The sequence below is a fragment of the Plasmodium cynomolgi genome, chromosome 2 (genome assembly GCF_000321355.1).
Source record: "Plasmodium cynomolgi strain B DNA, chromosome 2, whole genome shotgun sequence".
Lineage (NCBI taxonomy): Eukaryota > Apicomplexa > Aconoidasida > Haemosporida > Plasmodiidae > Plasmodium > Plasmodium cynomolgi.
In genome coordinates, this window is record NC_020395.1 from 463,895 (window position 1) to 480,089 (window position 16,195).

Consider the following 16,195-nt stretch of genomic DNA (forward strand, 5'->3'; position numbering starts at 1 on the left):
ATTTCCTCCTTTTTTTTTTTTTTTCACCCTGATTTATTTGTTTCGTTTTATGTACCCACCTACATACGTTTATTTTTTGCCCAACGCAATGTTGCCCCTTTTTTTTTTTTTTGTGGCAAGAACTTTTTTTGAGTCCGTTGCTTGACTTTACCAATAACGTGTGCGTGTTATGTGTGCACATTTTTTGTTCGTTTTTTTTTTTTTTGTGCGCATTTTTTACGCACTTTGTGAGGACTGGCGTGGGAGGCGCACAAAGATGCTTTTCACGTTCACCTAGTTGAAGCTTAAGCAACACTGAGTTATGCTCCATTATGCGTTACTAGGGCTAAGCACCCCGTGTAACTCCCTTTATACGCCTTTTTAATTTTTTTTTTTTTTTTCCTCGCCATGCGTACAACTTTTTTTACAGCCATTTGTATAGAAAAAATCAAAACGACAATTTTGGAACTCTTGTAAAATTGCTTATTTCGAAAAGGGGGTGTGGGTTATTCCTCCATCCCCGTGATGGTGGGAGTGGCAGGGGGAGTGGCTATGGCTGTGGCTGTGGCAGCGGCTATGCGTAGGACGGGATAGACTCTCTGGGTTTTCCATTTAATATGAGCGTTAGCAGCCTTGTGTAGATGCTCAGTAGCTGTCCGAGTGGTGCAGTAGTTGCCCACGTGGCGCAGTGGAGGCTCCCAAAGCATAACACTGCACACGACTAGGCTGAACGTGGTCACGAGCAGCTGGGGAACACCGCACCGAGAGGGAGCAGCTTTAACTATGTTGACCCCCTTGCTCATGTGCGGAGAGGCTGGCCATTTTTTGCGCTCAATTGGAGAAGGTTACATCCACCCTACAGCGAGTCCCGCAATAGGTATAAAATTGTACGTGAAAATATTCTTTCGGATTTTTTTTTTTTTTTTTTTTTTTTTGACCATCTGATGGGGGAGAAGTAGCTCTTGCGACTCGCATACACTTATCATAGTTTGCCAGCTCGTTGAGATTGCTCTGCTCTTTTTGGAGCTGCTTTGTGATTTTTTTTTTTTTGACATACAAGTATTTTTTTTCGAGGAGCATGTGACAATTTGGCGGCGTGCAAGTAAGTTCCCAGGGGAGAGAAAAAGGAAAAGTTTGCAAGAGATGTCCTTCGTTAGGCAGTGAATGGCCGAGAGGAACTTCAAAACGACGTGCATGAGGAGAAGTTGGACTAGCACTCCTCACGAGGACACATACTGGGGATGCAAGGAACGAGTTCGCTTGTATACCCTTTTGAGTGTCCCCCCCCTGTTCCCTACGGATGACCATTCCTAGCGCGGAAGCGGGTTGGAAGAGGGGGCACCTGTGCGGATGCTGACCTGGTGTGGATACTAACCTGGGGGACCCCTTAACGTGTACTTCCACCCCACGTGTTACTTCCCCCCCACGTGTACTTCCCCCCCACGTGTTACTTCCACCCCACGTGTTACTTCCCCCCCACGTGCACTTCCACCCCCCATGTACATCCAATACCGGCTATTCAGCGAGCACTCCCTGTGGAGACTGCTCGAAATAAACAAAAGCGAGAACTACATTTTGGCCAGCGAGCTGAAACACATCATCTGCAAGCAGAGCAACATCAACTATAATAATAAGATTGATATTTATTTTTCCGTGTACAAGGATGACGACGAGGAGAGTGCGGTGAGCGGGGTGAGCGGTGTAGGCGGAATCGGCGGCGGAGTTGGCGGAGTTGGCGGAATCGGCGGAGTCGGCGGCGCGGACCACGAGGTGGCCTTCTTGAATCCCGAGGACAAAGTATACAATGGGACGAAGATACTCATCCACAGACACATCAAAAAGAAATCAAGTTTGAGTGATATTACTCATGAAGCAAAAAAAGAAATAATTGTGGATGTTAGAGAAGAAGAAAAAATTAACGTCCCAAATGAGTTCCTTTGTATATTATGTAACTACATCCTAGTCGATTCGCATATCCTTGTGTGCAGTAACAACTGTGGTTACTCGGTGTGTAAGACGTGTGTGTTATTCTACATTCTGAACAAGCTTGTGGTACATGATGAGAAAAAAAACAGTGCTGTTATTGATCAGTCCAAACTGAAGGATAACTATGTACAGTGCCCCCTCTGCAACGGATACTTGAAGTACTGCATTTGGAATAAAAAGCTTGACCTAACTTTAAAAAAAATTATACACGAACGGAGTGATATCGACTCGTTTAAACTCAACGTTGAAGAAAGGAATGGTCGATTCCTACGCATCGTAGAAAAACTGAAGATCGAAAATTTCCCTCCCTCAGGAAGTAGCACCAAAGAAAATATATTCGAAAACGACGTGTTCAAAGCGATTGAAGCGAAATACATTATCTCCACTGCGAACAGAAAGACAGATGAACCCTCCAGACAGGAGGAACTAAAAATTGCTAACCATTTCCTCTATCTCATGACCAACAATAGACAAAACTGCACAAAGGAATTTAACATGATTTTCCTCGAGTTTGATAATCCTATTTTTGACACAGTGCAGAAGATGAGCGTTAGGGCTGCGTATGATCATCAGGTGGGGAGGAGCAGCGGAGGGGAAGTGGCATCATCGGGAAGTGGTGGTGCTGATGGGATCGATGGGGAAGGAAATGGAAGCTTCACGCAAGGGTGCGGGGATAACCAGTTACTTCGCACCGATGCTAACCAGATACTTCATGCCGATGGTAAACAGCTACTTCGTGCCGATGGTAAACAGCTACTTCGTGCCGATGGTAAACAGCTACTTCTCACCGATGCTAACTCGGGAAAGAAAGCAGTTGTGGAGAGCGCCGAGGATGACGTCGACGAAGAATTGTATGCCCAGAACAAAACCTACATCATGCCCATCTCATTTGTGGGGGGAGAAACATCCTACTCGTTAATCGGTGTCTTCTATGTGAAGGGTCTCTTCAAGCGGGTATCAACCTCAAGCACTGATGGAGACGAGGAGAAGCAGCAAGCCATTTTGAAAAGCTTTCTCCAAAAGTGGTTCTCCGATGAGGTGAAGGCTAATCAGAAGAACCCATCCGAAATGCAGAACCCCTTGGAATGGCTCAAGTCTGGAGATGTATACACCCTAGAGTGGATTCAAAAGTACGAAAAGACGTGCTTCTTCCCTGCGAGGAAACAACCAATATATAATATAATCAATAGTAGACGACAAAGAGGTAGGAAAAAAAATAACATCGAAATAGTCCTCGATTTGAGAAAATTTTTGGATGTCGTTTTGAGTGTAAATAATTACATAAAGTATGGGAGTCGGCCAAATAATTACGAGACGAAGAAGGGGGTAGGTCCTCAGGGTGTTGTTCTGTCCTCGAATGTAGAAGATGAAGAAGGGAAAAAGAAAATGGCTCCTACCAGGATAGATAATAACGTAGGAGATCCGACTTCGTGGCTACACGCCATTGGCACTGTAGATGTTAAGGGCGGCTATCAGAATGACATGGCGAAAGAAAGGTTGCCAATTTTTACCACTGAAGCAGGGGATGCATCATCTGCATCAGCTGGATTGACAAAACAGAGCGAGTTTCAGGAGATCTTCGAAATAATGTATGACACAAGAGTTTCTCCTGTGACAATTGCGGGTAGCAGTTTCAGTGTTAGTAATCCTTATTCTGACTATTGTGCCCTTTTACCTTTTTTGACGAAGGAGGATTTTTTCTTCCTGCGAAAGCTGCAGCGGATTTACAAGGAGAAGTACCTGCGGCAGTTGTACCGCCACGTGCGTAGAAACGACCTGAGCATGAACATATTTTTTAACGCCGTCAACTCGGTTTTTTTTTCGAGCCCCAGGTGGCAGCGGTAGTGGCGGTAGCGGCGGTAGCAGCAGCAGTAGGGGTAAGAAGTGGACGGAGCAGTAGGGGTAAGAAGTGGGCGGAGCAGTAGCGGTGGCGTCTTTACGATGACCGTGGGGGCGGAAGAACCCCGCAGCTGTATCCACTAGAGCAAGGTGATCATTACTGCAAATTCATATTCGTGTGCCTCATTCTGCAGTTTGTTTTTTTTGCCGACTTGCGCGTCTGTGCTCTGCATGTTTGTCGTGGCCGCGTCCCCTCTGCCGTAGTTGCACCAGCTAGGGTGTGCCTAGCTGGAGTTTTTTTTGTTCTTTTCACGGATGTAAGAATGGTACACCAATTGGATTAATGCCTTAATGGAACCATCTTTTTTTTTTTTTAATTTTATTTTTCCCCCCCCTTTTCACGATAACACAAATGGCACGAATGACAGTGCGTGCCCCCTTGCCCTTGGCTTGGTCACTCCCCTAGTTGCCTGTCCTTCCAATAGTGAACGTGACCTACGCGGGAAGGTTACTCTCCACGTAGCACCATGAGATTACACCTAAGTGACACATGTACGGAGGAAATGCTCAAAAGAAAATAACCTATCTTCACCCATTTGAAGAAGCCCCTTTTTTTTTTGGTGTCGTAAAAGGTGCAGCTCTTAGTTTAGGGGGGTGGGGGGCATTCTATGGCCTGCCTGGAGGAGCAGCACAAGAAAAGTCGAGGCTGATCTGGCATCACTTTGGTATCACTTTGGTATCACTCTGGTATCACTCTGGCATCACTATGGTATCACTCTGGTATCACTCTGACATCACTCTGGCGTCGCTCTGACATCACTCTGGCATCGCTCGGGGAAATCTCTTCACCTGGATGCACAGAGCAGTTGGCGAATCATTACACGTAAATGTGCTTATGTGGAGAACACCTGTTTGGTACTACTTGTACGGCCTTATTTCTCCGCCCCAAAAAAACTGTGCACACGAAAGGGGGAATGAACATTTTCGAAACAAAGCAAATGTGCTTAAGGCATAAAAGGTATTTTTTTTTCTTGCATAATTAGGCTGCCTCTTCTGCCTTGCTTATTCTGATAACCGTGGCTCTCCCTCGCTCCCTTTTTTTTATGTGTATATTTTTTTTTTTCATTTAGTGGGGTATTTTTTTCCAATATAATGTATAAGCACCCTTGTATGTCATTCCGCTTTGTAGCATCTGCGTTGTGTTGAAACTGTTTCGCTTCCGCTTCTGCTTCTGCCTTTGCTTCTGTTTCTGTTCCCACTTCCGCCTCCACTTCCGCTTCCCCTTCCGCTTCTTTCTTTTTTTTTTTTTTTTTTCCGCTTCAAGTCCAGATGCAGTTGGTGACCACATCTGTGATTCAGTTTTGTACATTATTTTGCATTTGATTGCTTGCCGTGTGTTTTGCAAGATTGGCTGGTGAATCTGCACGCACTTGAATACATTTTTTTGTGCATTTTTATTTATGTACCCAAGGGAATTCGCGCTTTAATTCGTGGTATTTTTCTTTTCTCGTGAGATATTGAAACAACTTGTCGCATCGCTTGCGAGCTGCCTGTAGGGTGTTATGTACTGAGCGAACCTTTTTTTTTTTTTATAGAACTCCTTCAAGTACGCTGTTTCTTCGAAAGTATTTCCATGCACTGCGTTGTGTTTTTTTCTTCTCGCTTTAACTGAAGAGTTGCGCTTCTGGACCAAAGTTGGTATGCCTCGCGCGCTCGTTAGTGTGCAGCCCACTGGGGTCCTTTTGCAGTCCATTTGAAGGCCCATTTGAAAGCCCATTTGAAAGCCCATTTTCACCCCATTTTCACCCACTTTCACCCCACTTCACCCCATTTCACCCCATTTCACCCCACTTCACTGCCTTTCTTGAAGCCCAATAGGAGGAACCCCTCTTACCGCCTCTTTCGCAGCACCTGCCGGGCAAGACCCTCAAAAAGTGTTGCAGCGCGGATTGCGTAGTGGATCAAGACGGAGGACCCCGCCGAAAATAAAGTCAACGCAGTGCGAATTACGTAGCAAGGAGTCCAGATGGAGAAGCACAAGCTGCAGCCAGGGGAGGAGGCCAAAATACGGGCCATCTTCTTCTTCATCGGGCTCCTGCTGAGTCTACCATCCCACGTCATAGTAAACGTATCCTTCCTCATAAATCGTATCTACAAGGAGGAAATTTTTGTTATCGTAATGGGAATCGTATCTGGATGCATGATCATTTCTTCAGTTTTTCAATTGACCTTCGAAAGGACATCCTTCAAGTCCATCATGTTGTTTAATTCGTTAAACACAGCCAATATGTTGGTCCTCCTAGTAGGTATCTGTTTCTTCAAATGCTCCAAATATTATGTGTACGTGATCTGTGGCACCATTGGCTTGTTTATTGGTTACCTTTATTCAGCTTGTACAAAATACTCTCTCCTCATGGCGATTAAAGTAAATGGGTATATGATTACAGGCATCAGTTTCAGTTCTCTCTTTTTTTTTGCAATAAATCTGTTAATGTCTTATTTTACAATTGAAGATGGGAATATCGACTCGTATTACAATGCCATATCTTTATCCATTGGTACTATAGTGTTAATTGAATTTTTTATCATCCTGTTTATTATGTATGTACAAGTTAGTTCACCTTTCTTTGCTGAACAGCGTCAGAAAATTGAGCTTGAAATTTGTAAAAATGTGAATGTGGATAAAAATTTGAGTTCTATTGAAAAGGGGAAGATAAAGAAACAGAAGACTGGTTTGTCTACATCTGATTCGAAGTCCAAGGACGGAGGTGTGAGTTTTCCTATCCTTACCTCTTGTAGAGAAAAAATTACCAACTTTAAGAGTATGTTTAACTGCACCAACATCACCAACGGAGCTCGTCTCATTAAGTACTACTACGTCTGCCTCATCCCAATATCCTTTTCGATTTTTGTCTCTTCCATTGTGTACCCCCACATGAGTAAGCGTCCCTGCGCAGAGTTGGCGGCAGTTCCGCTGCGGTTTTGCCCCTTCCTTTGTGTCTGTGTTTGTGTCTGCGTTTGTGGAGGTCGCTCAGCACCCCGCATAATATACCCACTACTGCACCATGGCCGCCACACGCGCCGCCTAACACACCGCCTCACACCGCCACCCCCCCCCGCGCAGTCCCCAACAAGCTCGAAAAAGGCGTCTACGTGAACTACCTGTTCATGTTCTTGTACCAACTGAGCGACATGCTCTTCAGCCTCCTCGTGACGGTCTACCTAACGGCCTTTAATTTCCTGAAGCAAAAGTACATTGTGATTCTATGCCTAAGTAGACTTATCCTCCTCGGAATCGCATTCAAAATAAAGAATCTAGAAGATGGAGATTTTATGCGCTCAAACGGGTTCGTCTCCATGATCATATTTCTGTTGGGTGCTACCAACGGCTCCTTAATAAATATTAGCTACGCCAGAATAGGTGAGTGCTTTGAAGAGTCCAGCACGAAGGAAAAAAAAATCGCCGTGTCTTCATCCTTTTGCGCTCTCTCTCTCTTAATGAGTTTTGCTCTAGCGCCTTGGTTCTGCAAGGCAATCATTGATTTGTGAGGCGTTTTTTTTCTCTCCATTTTGGACGCGCGTCCCCCTGCGGGGGCAGTGCATGCTGCTGTTCTTTTTTATCTCGTCAAGTTTATCGCGTTTATCGGGTCTATCTCATTTATCGCGCTTAACTCATTTATCGCGTTTATCTCGTTTATCTCTTTTATCGCTTTTAATTGCCATGTGCGTCCCTTTTTTGCGTCCTTTCTTTCGCTGCCCCCTTTTCCCCATGCGGAGACCGCACGGGCCAGGACGCGAACTTCTGCACATGAAGAAGGCCCCCACACCTTCTCGTGGTTCTTCCTCTGAATAACACGAGTTGCAGTTTATAACCAAACGGGGAGAACCCTCCCACAACAGTACGACCAAATGGGTTTTGATTTGGGGTGGGTGACTCAGTTGACGGAAGGAGATAAAATAAAAAAAAAAAAATAACGCAACGGGAAAGCTTAGGTGGGAAGAATCAAATTTGACTTCATCGCCCTTTGGGGAGTCCACAAGTATATGGGTGTTGTTGAGCAGTACGCGGGGAGAGGCGGGCCCACATGTGGACAAACACATATACAGGATTATGTATATGTATGTATATATGTATATATATGTATATATGTACATATGTATGCACACACGTGCGTTCCTTTCTCTTTCCATTTTTTCCATTCCCTGTGGACATGCCAAATGGGCGCGATACCTGCAGGGAAATATTTTCCGAAGTGGAATGGCCAACGTTGCATTTGCTAGGGGGGAGCTTTCAAAATGCACTTTTTTTTTTCCCTTCTTTTGACTGCGTTTTAGTCGCGACGGCGTTGCAATGCGGCCATTCCTGGGGAGATCATTCCTGGAGAGATCACTCCCGCGGAGATCACTCCCGCGGAGATCACTCCCTCAGAGATCACTCCCGCAGAGGAGATCATTCCGCGCGTGTCTCCCTCTTTTTCCGTACAGTCAAAGAGTCAAGCATAACAGACAGGTGAACTGATTGACGGGACTAAAAAATAAGCGTGGCATTCACAAAAGGGTTACCCTTTTGTCGCGTCTCACGGGGATATGTGTAACCCCCTTTTTGTCTACACCCCGAGGAGGGTAGGGGGGGAGGAATAAATTGCCCATCTGCTTATTTTTTGGATGACGCACCCATTTGCCAGCTGCACAGGTTAACCTTTTTTTCGCCTGACCGTTCAGGCAATTTGGAACATTCCTCACAAAGGGAAAAATTTATGCAAAAAAAAGAAAAAAAAAAAGGCAGACAAGTTGGCTTATAAAGAACAAAAATGGAATATCCTCATCGGATGGACGGATGAAGGAGGATGGCACTAAACCTAAGTAAAGGAGAAGCGTGTGCATATCTCCTTTTATTCCAATTCGACGGTGCAGTAATGGTTTGGAGTGAGAGGATGGGAGAAGGGAGGGGGGGGCAAAAGAAAGGCACTTAATGATACCTCTTAACTCCCCGTGCACACAAAGTGGTTCCTTTATTTTTACGCGTTGTGCTTTTTTTACCTGACCCCTTGTTCGGATGCTTTGAAATTTTCCATTTCAGTAGGTGGAATGCGATTTATGTTGCCTCAGGTGAGCTGCGTTTAGAAGCTCCGCGAAATGACGCCACTCGAGTGGTTACCTTGCCGAGCGCACGTTACCAAAATAGGGTTGGTCCCCCTCCTCACGCGGTTGCCCTTCGCTCGTATGATTATGCATGTGTAGAGAACTTTTGGCTCTTTTATTTTTTCACCTCTGCGCGATGCATTTGAATGGTCGCTCACTTTTCTTTTCCTTTTTTATTTTTTTTTCGGAGAATCTTCCTGAATAGCTGCTCAACCTCGCGAAGCGCAACATTGTCGTGGCCCAGCTGCGCATGGGTGATTGGCGAGTTAGCGGATTGGCAGAATAGCAGAATGACGGACTAGTTCTTGCTCCGTTTCCCCGCTTCTCCGCTCCTCCGCCTCTCCGCATTGAAGAGCGCAACTGCAACTGCAACTGTGCGAGGTGCTTTGGGCCACCCCCCTTCTGACGGAACGTTAACCTGCGGAGGGAGTTAATTCGTCCCCCCCCCGTAAAGAAAGGATTCCCTCGAAGTTACCCCCCTTAATTACACATTACAGGCACATAAGGGTGTACACCCTTTCCGTTTGAGTTCTCTTTTGGTAAGTTTTTTTTTTTTTTTTTTTTTTTTTTATTCCCGCCTTTTCTGCACCATTCGAGATAGGGAACGAAGCTAATAGCCGAGGGGTGGACGGTGACGAAGTTAATCCGTCGCTGCTTTGATTGGAGTTGCTTCGTCCAGTTTGTGCGCCGCCTGGTGTGCCTGGTCCAGTGTGTGCCCCGCCCAGTGTGCACGTATCATTCAGGAGTGAGACTTCAGACATAGGGGGGGAGGTCGCCCATCGATTCGGTTTCTTCCTGTAGCTGCCCCCCCCAAACAGAAACACGCAGACGCAGAAGCACAAGCAGACGCAGAAGCACACACCTCACCTTCTTGGGCACCACCTCAAAACTGTGAACATGAATAGGGAGAAGCCAAGCGAGGGGAGAAAGAACGTGGGGGCGATTCTGCACAGATACTATGGCCTAGATGGGGGGAGTGGAAATGGGGACCAGGAACAGGGAGTAAGTGTAGCGCTTAGAAGTAATGAGGCAAAGCTGAATGGTGCGAAGGAAGGAGAATCACACATGATGTGGAAGTACCCAAAGAAAAGTAATCAGATGTGCACAGAAGAACCCATAGATGTAAGCGATTCAGAAGAACTGAACCAGAAAAGCACCGATTTTAACGTAAGTGAGTACTTTAAAAAAATCCTACAAAAGGCAACACTAAAGGATTTGATACAAAAAGCAAAAAACATAGAAAAAGAAATTAAACAAAACGATAATTTTATGCAATCAGTAGTGTATGAAAATTACAATAAATTTATGAAAGCAGCAGATACGATTGTAGATTTGAAGAAAGATTTTGGAAATGTCAAGAATAAAATAGGAGACATAAATGAGCAGTTGAGTTGTATAGATAAGAATTCTCATTTGGTGAATAAAAAAATTGGGAAAAATTACAAAAAAATAAAAAATTTACTTCAAATTAAGGAGTTACTGAATGGGGTCCATACTATTATGAGTATCCCTAGGAGGATGTTTGATCTCATCATCTTAGGGGACTACACTCAGTCGTTACAGCTCTTTATGGAGGCTGTTCCTTTTTTCACGATAATAGAGGCATGCGCATATTTCGGGACTTATATTTAGACAGCGAAAATATGGCCAGCATCGCTTGTTACTACTATGAGGAGCAACTCCGCAGGGGTATCACTTCCAACCTAAGTGAGCACACCCAGCATGGGGACCAGCCCACCCACCTAGATAGGAACTCCGCGGAAGATTTTTTTAATCACCTCTGTGAGAATGTCATCTCAAACGAACAAATCACTTCATCTCTATATCTTATTTTGGCATATGGTAAGGACAAAAAGGAGGTGAGAAACGTGTTTTTATGGAATAGATTTGCAGCGATGAAGTACCTACTGGGTGAAATTTCCAATTGGGGGAGTTACATCCGAGAGGGGACGATCAAGGGTGAGGAGGGTCATGGAGAGGGTCATGGAGAGGATGAAGGAAAGGATGATGGACAGGATGATGGAAAGGATGATGCAGAGGTTGATGGAGAGGTTCATGGTCTGTCCGCTTGGACGCCTAACCAATCTGCGAAGGAGAAGGAGCACGCACGCCACACCGGTGAGAGTGCTCCCCACGACGAAGGACATAACAGGGTGTTCAAAACGGTGTTAGAGTTGGCCTACACCAAATGGCTACATTTTTTCTTCAGCATGATACGAAGCTATGAGCAGCTATTTTTGCGCGACTTTTATTGTGCGTGTGACGAGACGGGAACACAGAGAAGCGGAAGAATGGAAGCTCTTGGCGGAATCCCCCGGTTGAGGGCCTTGATGAGGAAGCTGAGCGCTTCCACCGTTGACGCGAGGGGGAAAGCGGCGGGGGCTCTTCCCACCAGCCCGTCCTCCCGCGGAGGGGACGCAAGTCAAGCCAGTTACGACAACACAACAGTCAATGGTGGCAACGCACCAAAGAGAGGAAACCTCCCTCCGATAAACTGGCAGGAGGACCATTTGGAAGCCCTACTGAGCACGGATGATGACAGGGAGGTGGTCGAACTGCTGATGAGGATTTTCTTCAAACTTTTGCAGGACCTGACGGTCGACCTCATATACATGTTCAACCCCCCGGTGAAACTGGTCGCGCGGTGCGTGGGGGTGCTGCAGGAGGGGGTGCGTGAAGCGGAGAGGAGCGCGGAGAGGAGCGCGCATAACCGATCCGTGAACCGTGGTAATACCCACCTTAGTTCCTCTCACCTTGGCGGCACTAACATTAATAACAGGGGAAGCGTCTCCCCCCTCATGGACGAGTTCCTCAAGAGAATCAACTCCGAACTGCTAAAGTTCCACGTGTACAGCTTGTGCCTCGAGAACGACCGCAGGCTCATGAGCTTCTTCTCCCTGTGTAAGGAGAAGGAAGCTAGTTACATTTTGGAAAACAAGCCTGAGCTCAGCCACCACATTCTGTTAAGCCTTTGTCTTGTCCTCATCGACTTGGAGGCCTTCTACAAAGAGATACCCCTATCGAGTACCGATTTTTATTTCAAAAATTTGATTAATTTTGTGATCATTTATTTTGTGTTCCTGGTGAAGTTTGTGGACTCTTTCATCAGGTACTTCGTGTGTGTCTGGGAGGGGCGCAGAAGCGACGGGGGAGAAGGTGCCACGTGTGAAGGTGCCACGGATGAGGGTGCCACGTGTGAAGGTGCCACGGATGAGGGTGCCACGTGTGAAGGTGCCACGTATGAAGGTACCACGCATGGTGACGCCCCCTATGAGGGAGACCCCCCCGTGGACAAGGAGCAAATATTCCAGTGCAGAAACATATACCCTCCACAGGCATATCACAACGACGTAGTGAACTCAGGTGAGGAAAAAAAAAAAAAAAAAATACTTGGAAATGCACAGCCAAGTGGATATACCAAAGTGTCACATTTGACGGTGGCGAATTTCAAAACGTCGTGATGGAGAGGAAAAAGTTGATGAAGATGGACTTGGACAGGTTTATAGAAAGCATAATAAAGAAGCACAAATTCGAGGCAGAGAAAAAAAGCGAAATAAATTTTCTCTTTACCTTAGTGGGAATTTTGGACAACATGAAAAAAGAAGGAGTGTCAAAAGTGTGCACTGTAATTGTGGATATGTATAAAGAAGCACATACGCTGGTGAATGAGCGGAAGAGGATTAGCCTTCGCTGCACTTTGGAGGATCTCCTATATAGAGACTCGTATCCTTTTTGCAAAGTGGAGGAAGGGGAGGAGGGACAGAAGGGGGGGGAAGATCCAGCTGATGCTCACTCCGATGAAGAAACACACTCGAAGGGGCTGCCATCCATCAGGCAGACGTATCTAAATCGAGCTGAAAGCGCCGCGTACTATACGTTCGAAGGGGAGGATGTGCTGGATCGGCACGATGGTCACGCCAAGGGGTTGGAACACTTGCCCACGCAGGAGGGTGCAGAAACCGATGAGGAAGGAAAGATCCACTCGGCATTCATTCTCCGGGAGGAGGAAAAACAAGACAAAATGAAGAGTCGTGACATTGGCTCGGGACACTCTGGTGAGCAGAACAATGCGCAGGATGGTGACCATCTTCTTCTTCTCAAAAGGAGCGCGAGCTTCATTACTAGCCAGGGGGATGAACCAGGTGAGGCTGGACACGCCACTATTTCGGCCCATAAAGGTGGAGAAATCGACCGGGGAAAGGCATCCATGTTAGTGACCCAACGAGGAGAAACCCCTAAAGGAGACACCCTCTCAGGGGAAAACCCCTCGGAAGGGACCAGATCGGACGAATTTCGCTCTGATGAAGATTATGAGGACAATCAGGATGATATGAACAAATACGCCGTCGGAATTTGCAACTTTGCAAAATTTAAATTCCTCGAAAAAAGAAACGAGTTAATGAATGCCTTCGTTTCGTACTACTTAAATAAAATGTCGAGAAGTGTAAAGGATTTCATCCAAAGGGAGAAATGGACAGAAGGGAAGAAGACCGAATTAGTGAGCAGAAATTTTATATACATCTTGAACAACATTATCGCGGTTTATTCCCACCTGGCATCCTTCATGGAGAGCAAGGCAAGTGGTGCCGCCTCTACTGGAGCTGGTTCTGCTTCTGGTCAGATGGATCATTTTAACGATGTGAAGGGTAAAATAGGGGAGTCGCTGGAGCGAGTGTGCAAGGAATACACAAAGGGGAGGAGAGGAAGGACATCTTCCGAGCTGCAAGCAGGTGGGGGCAGTCATGACGGAGGTGGAAGCTACCCTGGGGGAAGTCGTAGCGAACTGGGCAACATCGAACAGAAAGAAACCCACAATGAGAAAAACCTAGAAATGTACATGTACAAATTGTACATGTGCAAAATGAAGAACTACAAAAAAAATTTGCACTTGGAAAACAAAAAAATTATTCTCGTGATAATCAAAATTTTGTTTAAGAATTACAGTGAATATGTTCGCGACTTACATTTTAATGAATACGGTTTTGAAAAATTAAGAGTGAATTTTTTTTTCTTCTTTCATTGTCTAAAGGTTTTTGTTCCCATGGATGATGAGCATGTGCTGTTCGTAATTCTAAATGAAGTGTTAATCAGTGCTTATGAGCGCTCGACGAACTTCACCCTCTCCAGTGCAGGGGTGAATGCCCTATATCAGGCCTACTTACTAAACGAAATTGACTGTGATATGGGGGCAAATAGGGATTTTATAATGAACAGCTTGAGGAGGGCATAGTTTGTTAGAAGGGTAGGGGGGGCCCCTAGTATGTGCACCTGTGAGCGGCAATATGTGCTTTTTTGCATTTGCCCGTTCATGGCTCGTTCATGGCTTCTTTATGGCTCCTTTATGGCCCCTTTATGGCTCCTTTATGGCCCCTTTATGGCTCCTTTATGGCCCCTTTATGGCCCCTTTTTTCAAAATGTCCTTTTTTTCCCAACAGTCGCGTCGACGGCGGTTGATTTATTCAAGTGTGTAGAGTTGTCTCCCCCTTGTTGTGTAGCTGTATGTACGTGTTTTTTTTTTACCCCTCCAACTTGGCGCACATTTTTTTTTTTTTTTTGTATTCCCTCTGATTTATCAAAGGCGAATGTTTATAGCGGCAAGGTGCTGCACTATTTGTGTGGAAGAACAACTGTTTCATTGTTTTTCCTTTTTTTTCCCTTTTTTTCGTATTTGCATTTTTGTACACGTCGCATGTGGGATCGCTTATTTGAAGAAACATCTTTGAACCCTTTCAAGGGGCATATAATACTGGCGCTTTGGAGAGGCACCCAGACAGGGCAATCAAACATGCGCATAAAGCCACTCGAACAGTTTGAAGCCCTTCCTGGGACACGTTTGCAACAGTTCCCATTCTAACTTTTGTTAATTTTCAATCTATGAGAGGCATACACAGGTTGGCTACTACGTGTGCACTTGCTCGTATGTGTGTGTGCATTTGTTTCCCCCGCGAGGGGAGTGGGGTTACAGCGATGGAAGCTCCATTAAGCAGTTTTGCCCCCCGCATGTGTGTTCACTGAATAATGAGGCACATGGTTGCCTTTTTCACGGGGGGAAGGGCCATGTGTGGCAGTGGACGTATCAGTTTGTAACTAGCACATTAGAGTAGCGCGAAAAAAATGCCATTACTGTATGAACAAGCGTGCGGAAAAAAAAAAATCCCGTTATTGTATGAACGAGCAAGAAAAAAAAAAAACAGCCATTTGAGGTTTTAAAAAAACAGCCATTTGAGGTTTTAAAAAAAAAACAGCCATTTGAGGTTTTAAAGAAAAAACAGCCATTTCGAGGTCTTGAAAAGAAAAGCTATTCAAAGTAGGCTCATAAAAAACGCACACTGCCAACAGATTAGCAGCACTGCTCCCCGAGGCAACAGATTGGCGACGCCGCGCCCATTGCCAACGGAGTGAAAAGATCGCGCTTGTAACCCCCGGAGCGGAAAGAAGGCAACCAAATGGACGCGCAGGGGGAGCAGGACGGGGGGGGAGGCAAAAAAATATCAATGAAGTCTATTCAGTTCATATGGAAAAAGGCGCAGGAGTTGGAAAGGGACCATTTGCTAGGTACCCCGCAGGGGCAGAAAGACAAGAGGCCGCAGCGGCTCGCCCGTGAATGTGCCTGAAGCTATGCACACACACATATATACATATATATGTGTGTATATATATTCATATTCATTTATTCCCATGTGCGTGCTGCCCCTGCACAAGTGCAAAGCAGGCGGACGAATAACGCCCACCTCTTTTCCCCGCCGTTTCCCAAATGAGCAGTTTCCTTCCTGTGCACCCTGTACATCGTGGAGGAGCTCAACGACTACGTAAAGAGCAATAGCACCGATATAGGTACGTAAGAATAGGCATAAATCCGCGAGAGGTGCCCACCGGATGGGGGGAAAACGAATGGAGTAATCACCAGGGAGGAAAAAAGGAGGAAAAGAAAAATCGCTTCATGATGGCACCCGTTTTTCACTTTATTTCCTATTTTTCACGTTCGTGCACGTTCACTCACTCTCAATCACTTTTACTTACTCTAAATCACTTCCACCTTGAAGAGGCAAAAAATGTCTTCCTGCAATGTCTAGACAAGGCTGAACATATCCGCTTATCTTTGGACGTAGTGGACTACACGAAGTTAGCCGATTTTTGCAAAAGTAACAAGCCCGCAAAAATGAAAAAAAAAAAAAGTATCCACGTTTTGTGTGAAACTGAATAAGCCGAATGGGTAAATAACTCAATTCTGTTCCCTCCGCTTTATTAT

At 45.6% G+C, this 16,195-nt stretch overlaps 4 protein-coding genes across 4 annotated transcripts in view; all 4 read left to right on the top strand.

The window, feature by feature from the left end:
• Positions 1–1,476: 1,476 nt before the first annotated feature.
• PCYB_022060 (hypothetical protein) lies at positions 1,477–3,810 on the top strand (the record flags this gene model as incomplete). Its single annotated transcript, XM_004220555.1, has 2 exons — positions 1,477–2,538; positions 2,773–3,810. 2 exons carry the CDS (start codon positions 1,477–1,479, stop codon positions 3,808–3,810), a joined length of 2,100 nt encoding a protein of 699 aa, XP_004220603.1.
• A 2,020-nt stretch (positions 3,811–5,830) lies between these two features.
• PCYB_022070 (hypothetical protein) lies at positions 5,831–7,353 on the top strand (the record flags this gene model as incomplete). The annotated part of the gene is made up of 2 exons (XM_004220556.1): positions 5,831–6,743; positions 6,929–7,353. 2 exons carry the CDS (start codon positions 5,831–5,833, stop codon positions 7,351–7,353), a joined length of 1,338 nt encoding a protein of 445 aa, XP_004220604.1.
• Positions 7,354–9,843: 2,490 nt separating this feature from the next.
• PCYB_022080 (hypothetical protein) lies at positions 9,844–14,176 on the top strand (the record flags this gene model as incomplete). The annotated part of the gene is made up of 4 exons (XM_004220557.1): positions 9,844–10,502; positions 10,547–12,407; positions 12,431–13,942; positions 13,976–14,176. 2 exons carry the CDS (start codon positions 9,844–9,846, stop codon positions 12,405–12,407), a joined length of 2,520 nt encoding a protein of 839 aa, XP_004220605.1. The 3' UTR covers positions 12,431–13,942; positions 13,976–14,176.
• Positions 14,177–15,440: 1,264 nt separating this feature from the next.
• The window catches only part of PCYB_022090 (hypothetical protein), a gene marked incomplete at both ends in the record, with an annotated part of 1,732 nt that continues 977 nt past the window's right edge, over positions 15,441–16,195 (top strand). Inside the window, 3 exons of the mRNA XM_004220558.1 lie at positions 15,441–15,501; positions 15,709–15,780; positions 15,990–16,088. Coding sequence (XP_004220606.1) covers positions 15,441–15,501; positions 15,709–15,780; positions 15,990–16,088 — 232 coding nt within the window. The remainder of the gene's footprint in view (positions 15,502–15,708; positions 15,781–15,989; positions 16,089–16,195) is intronic.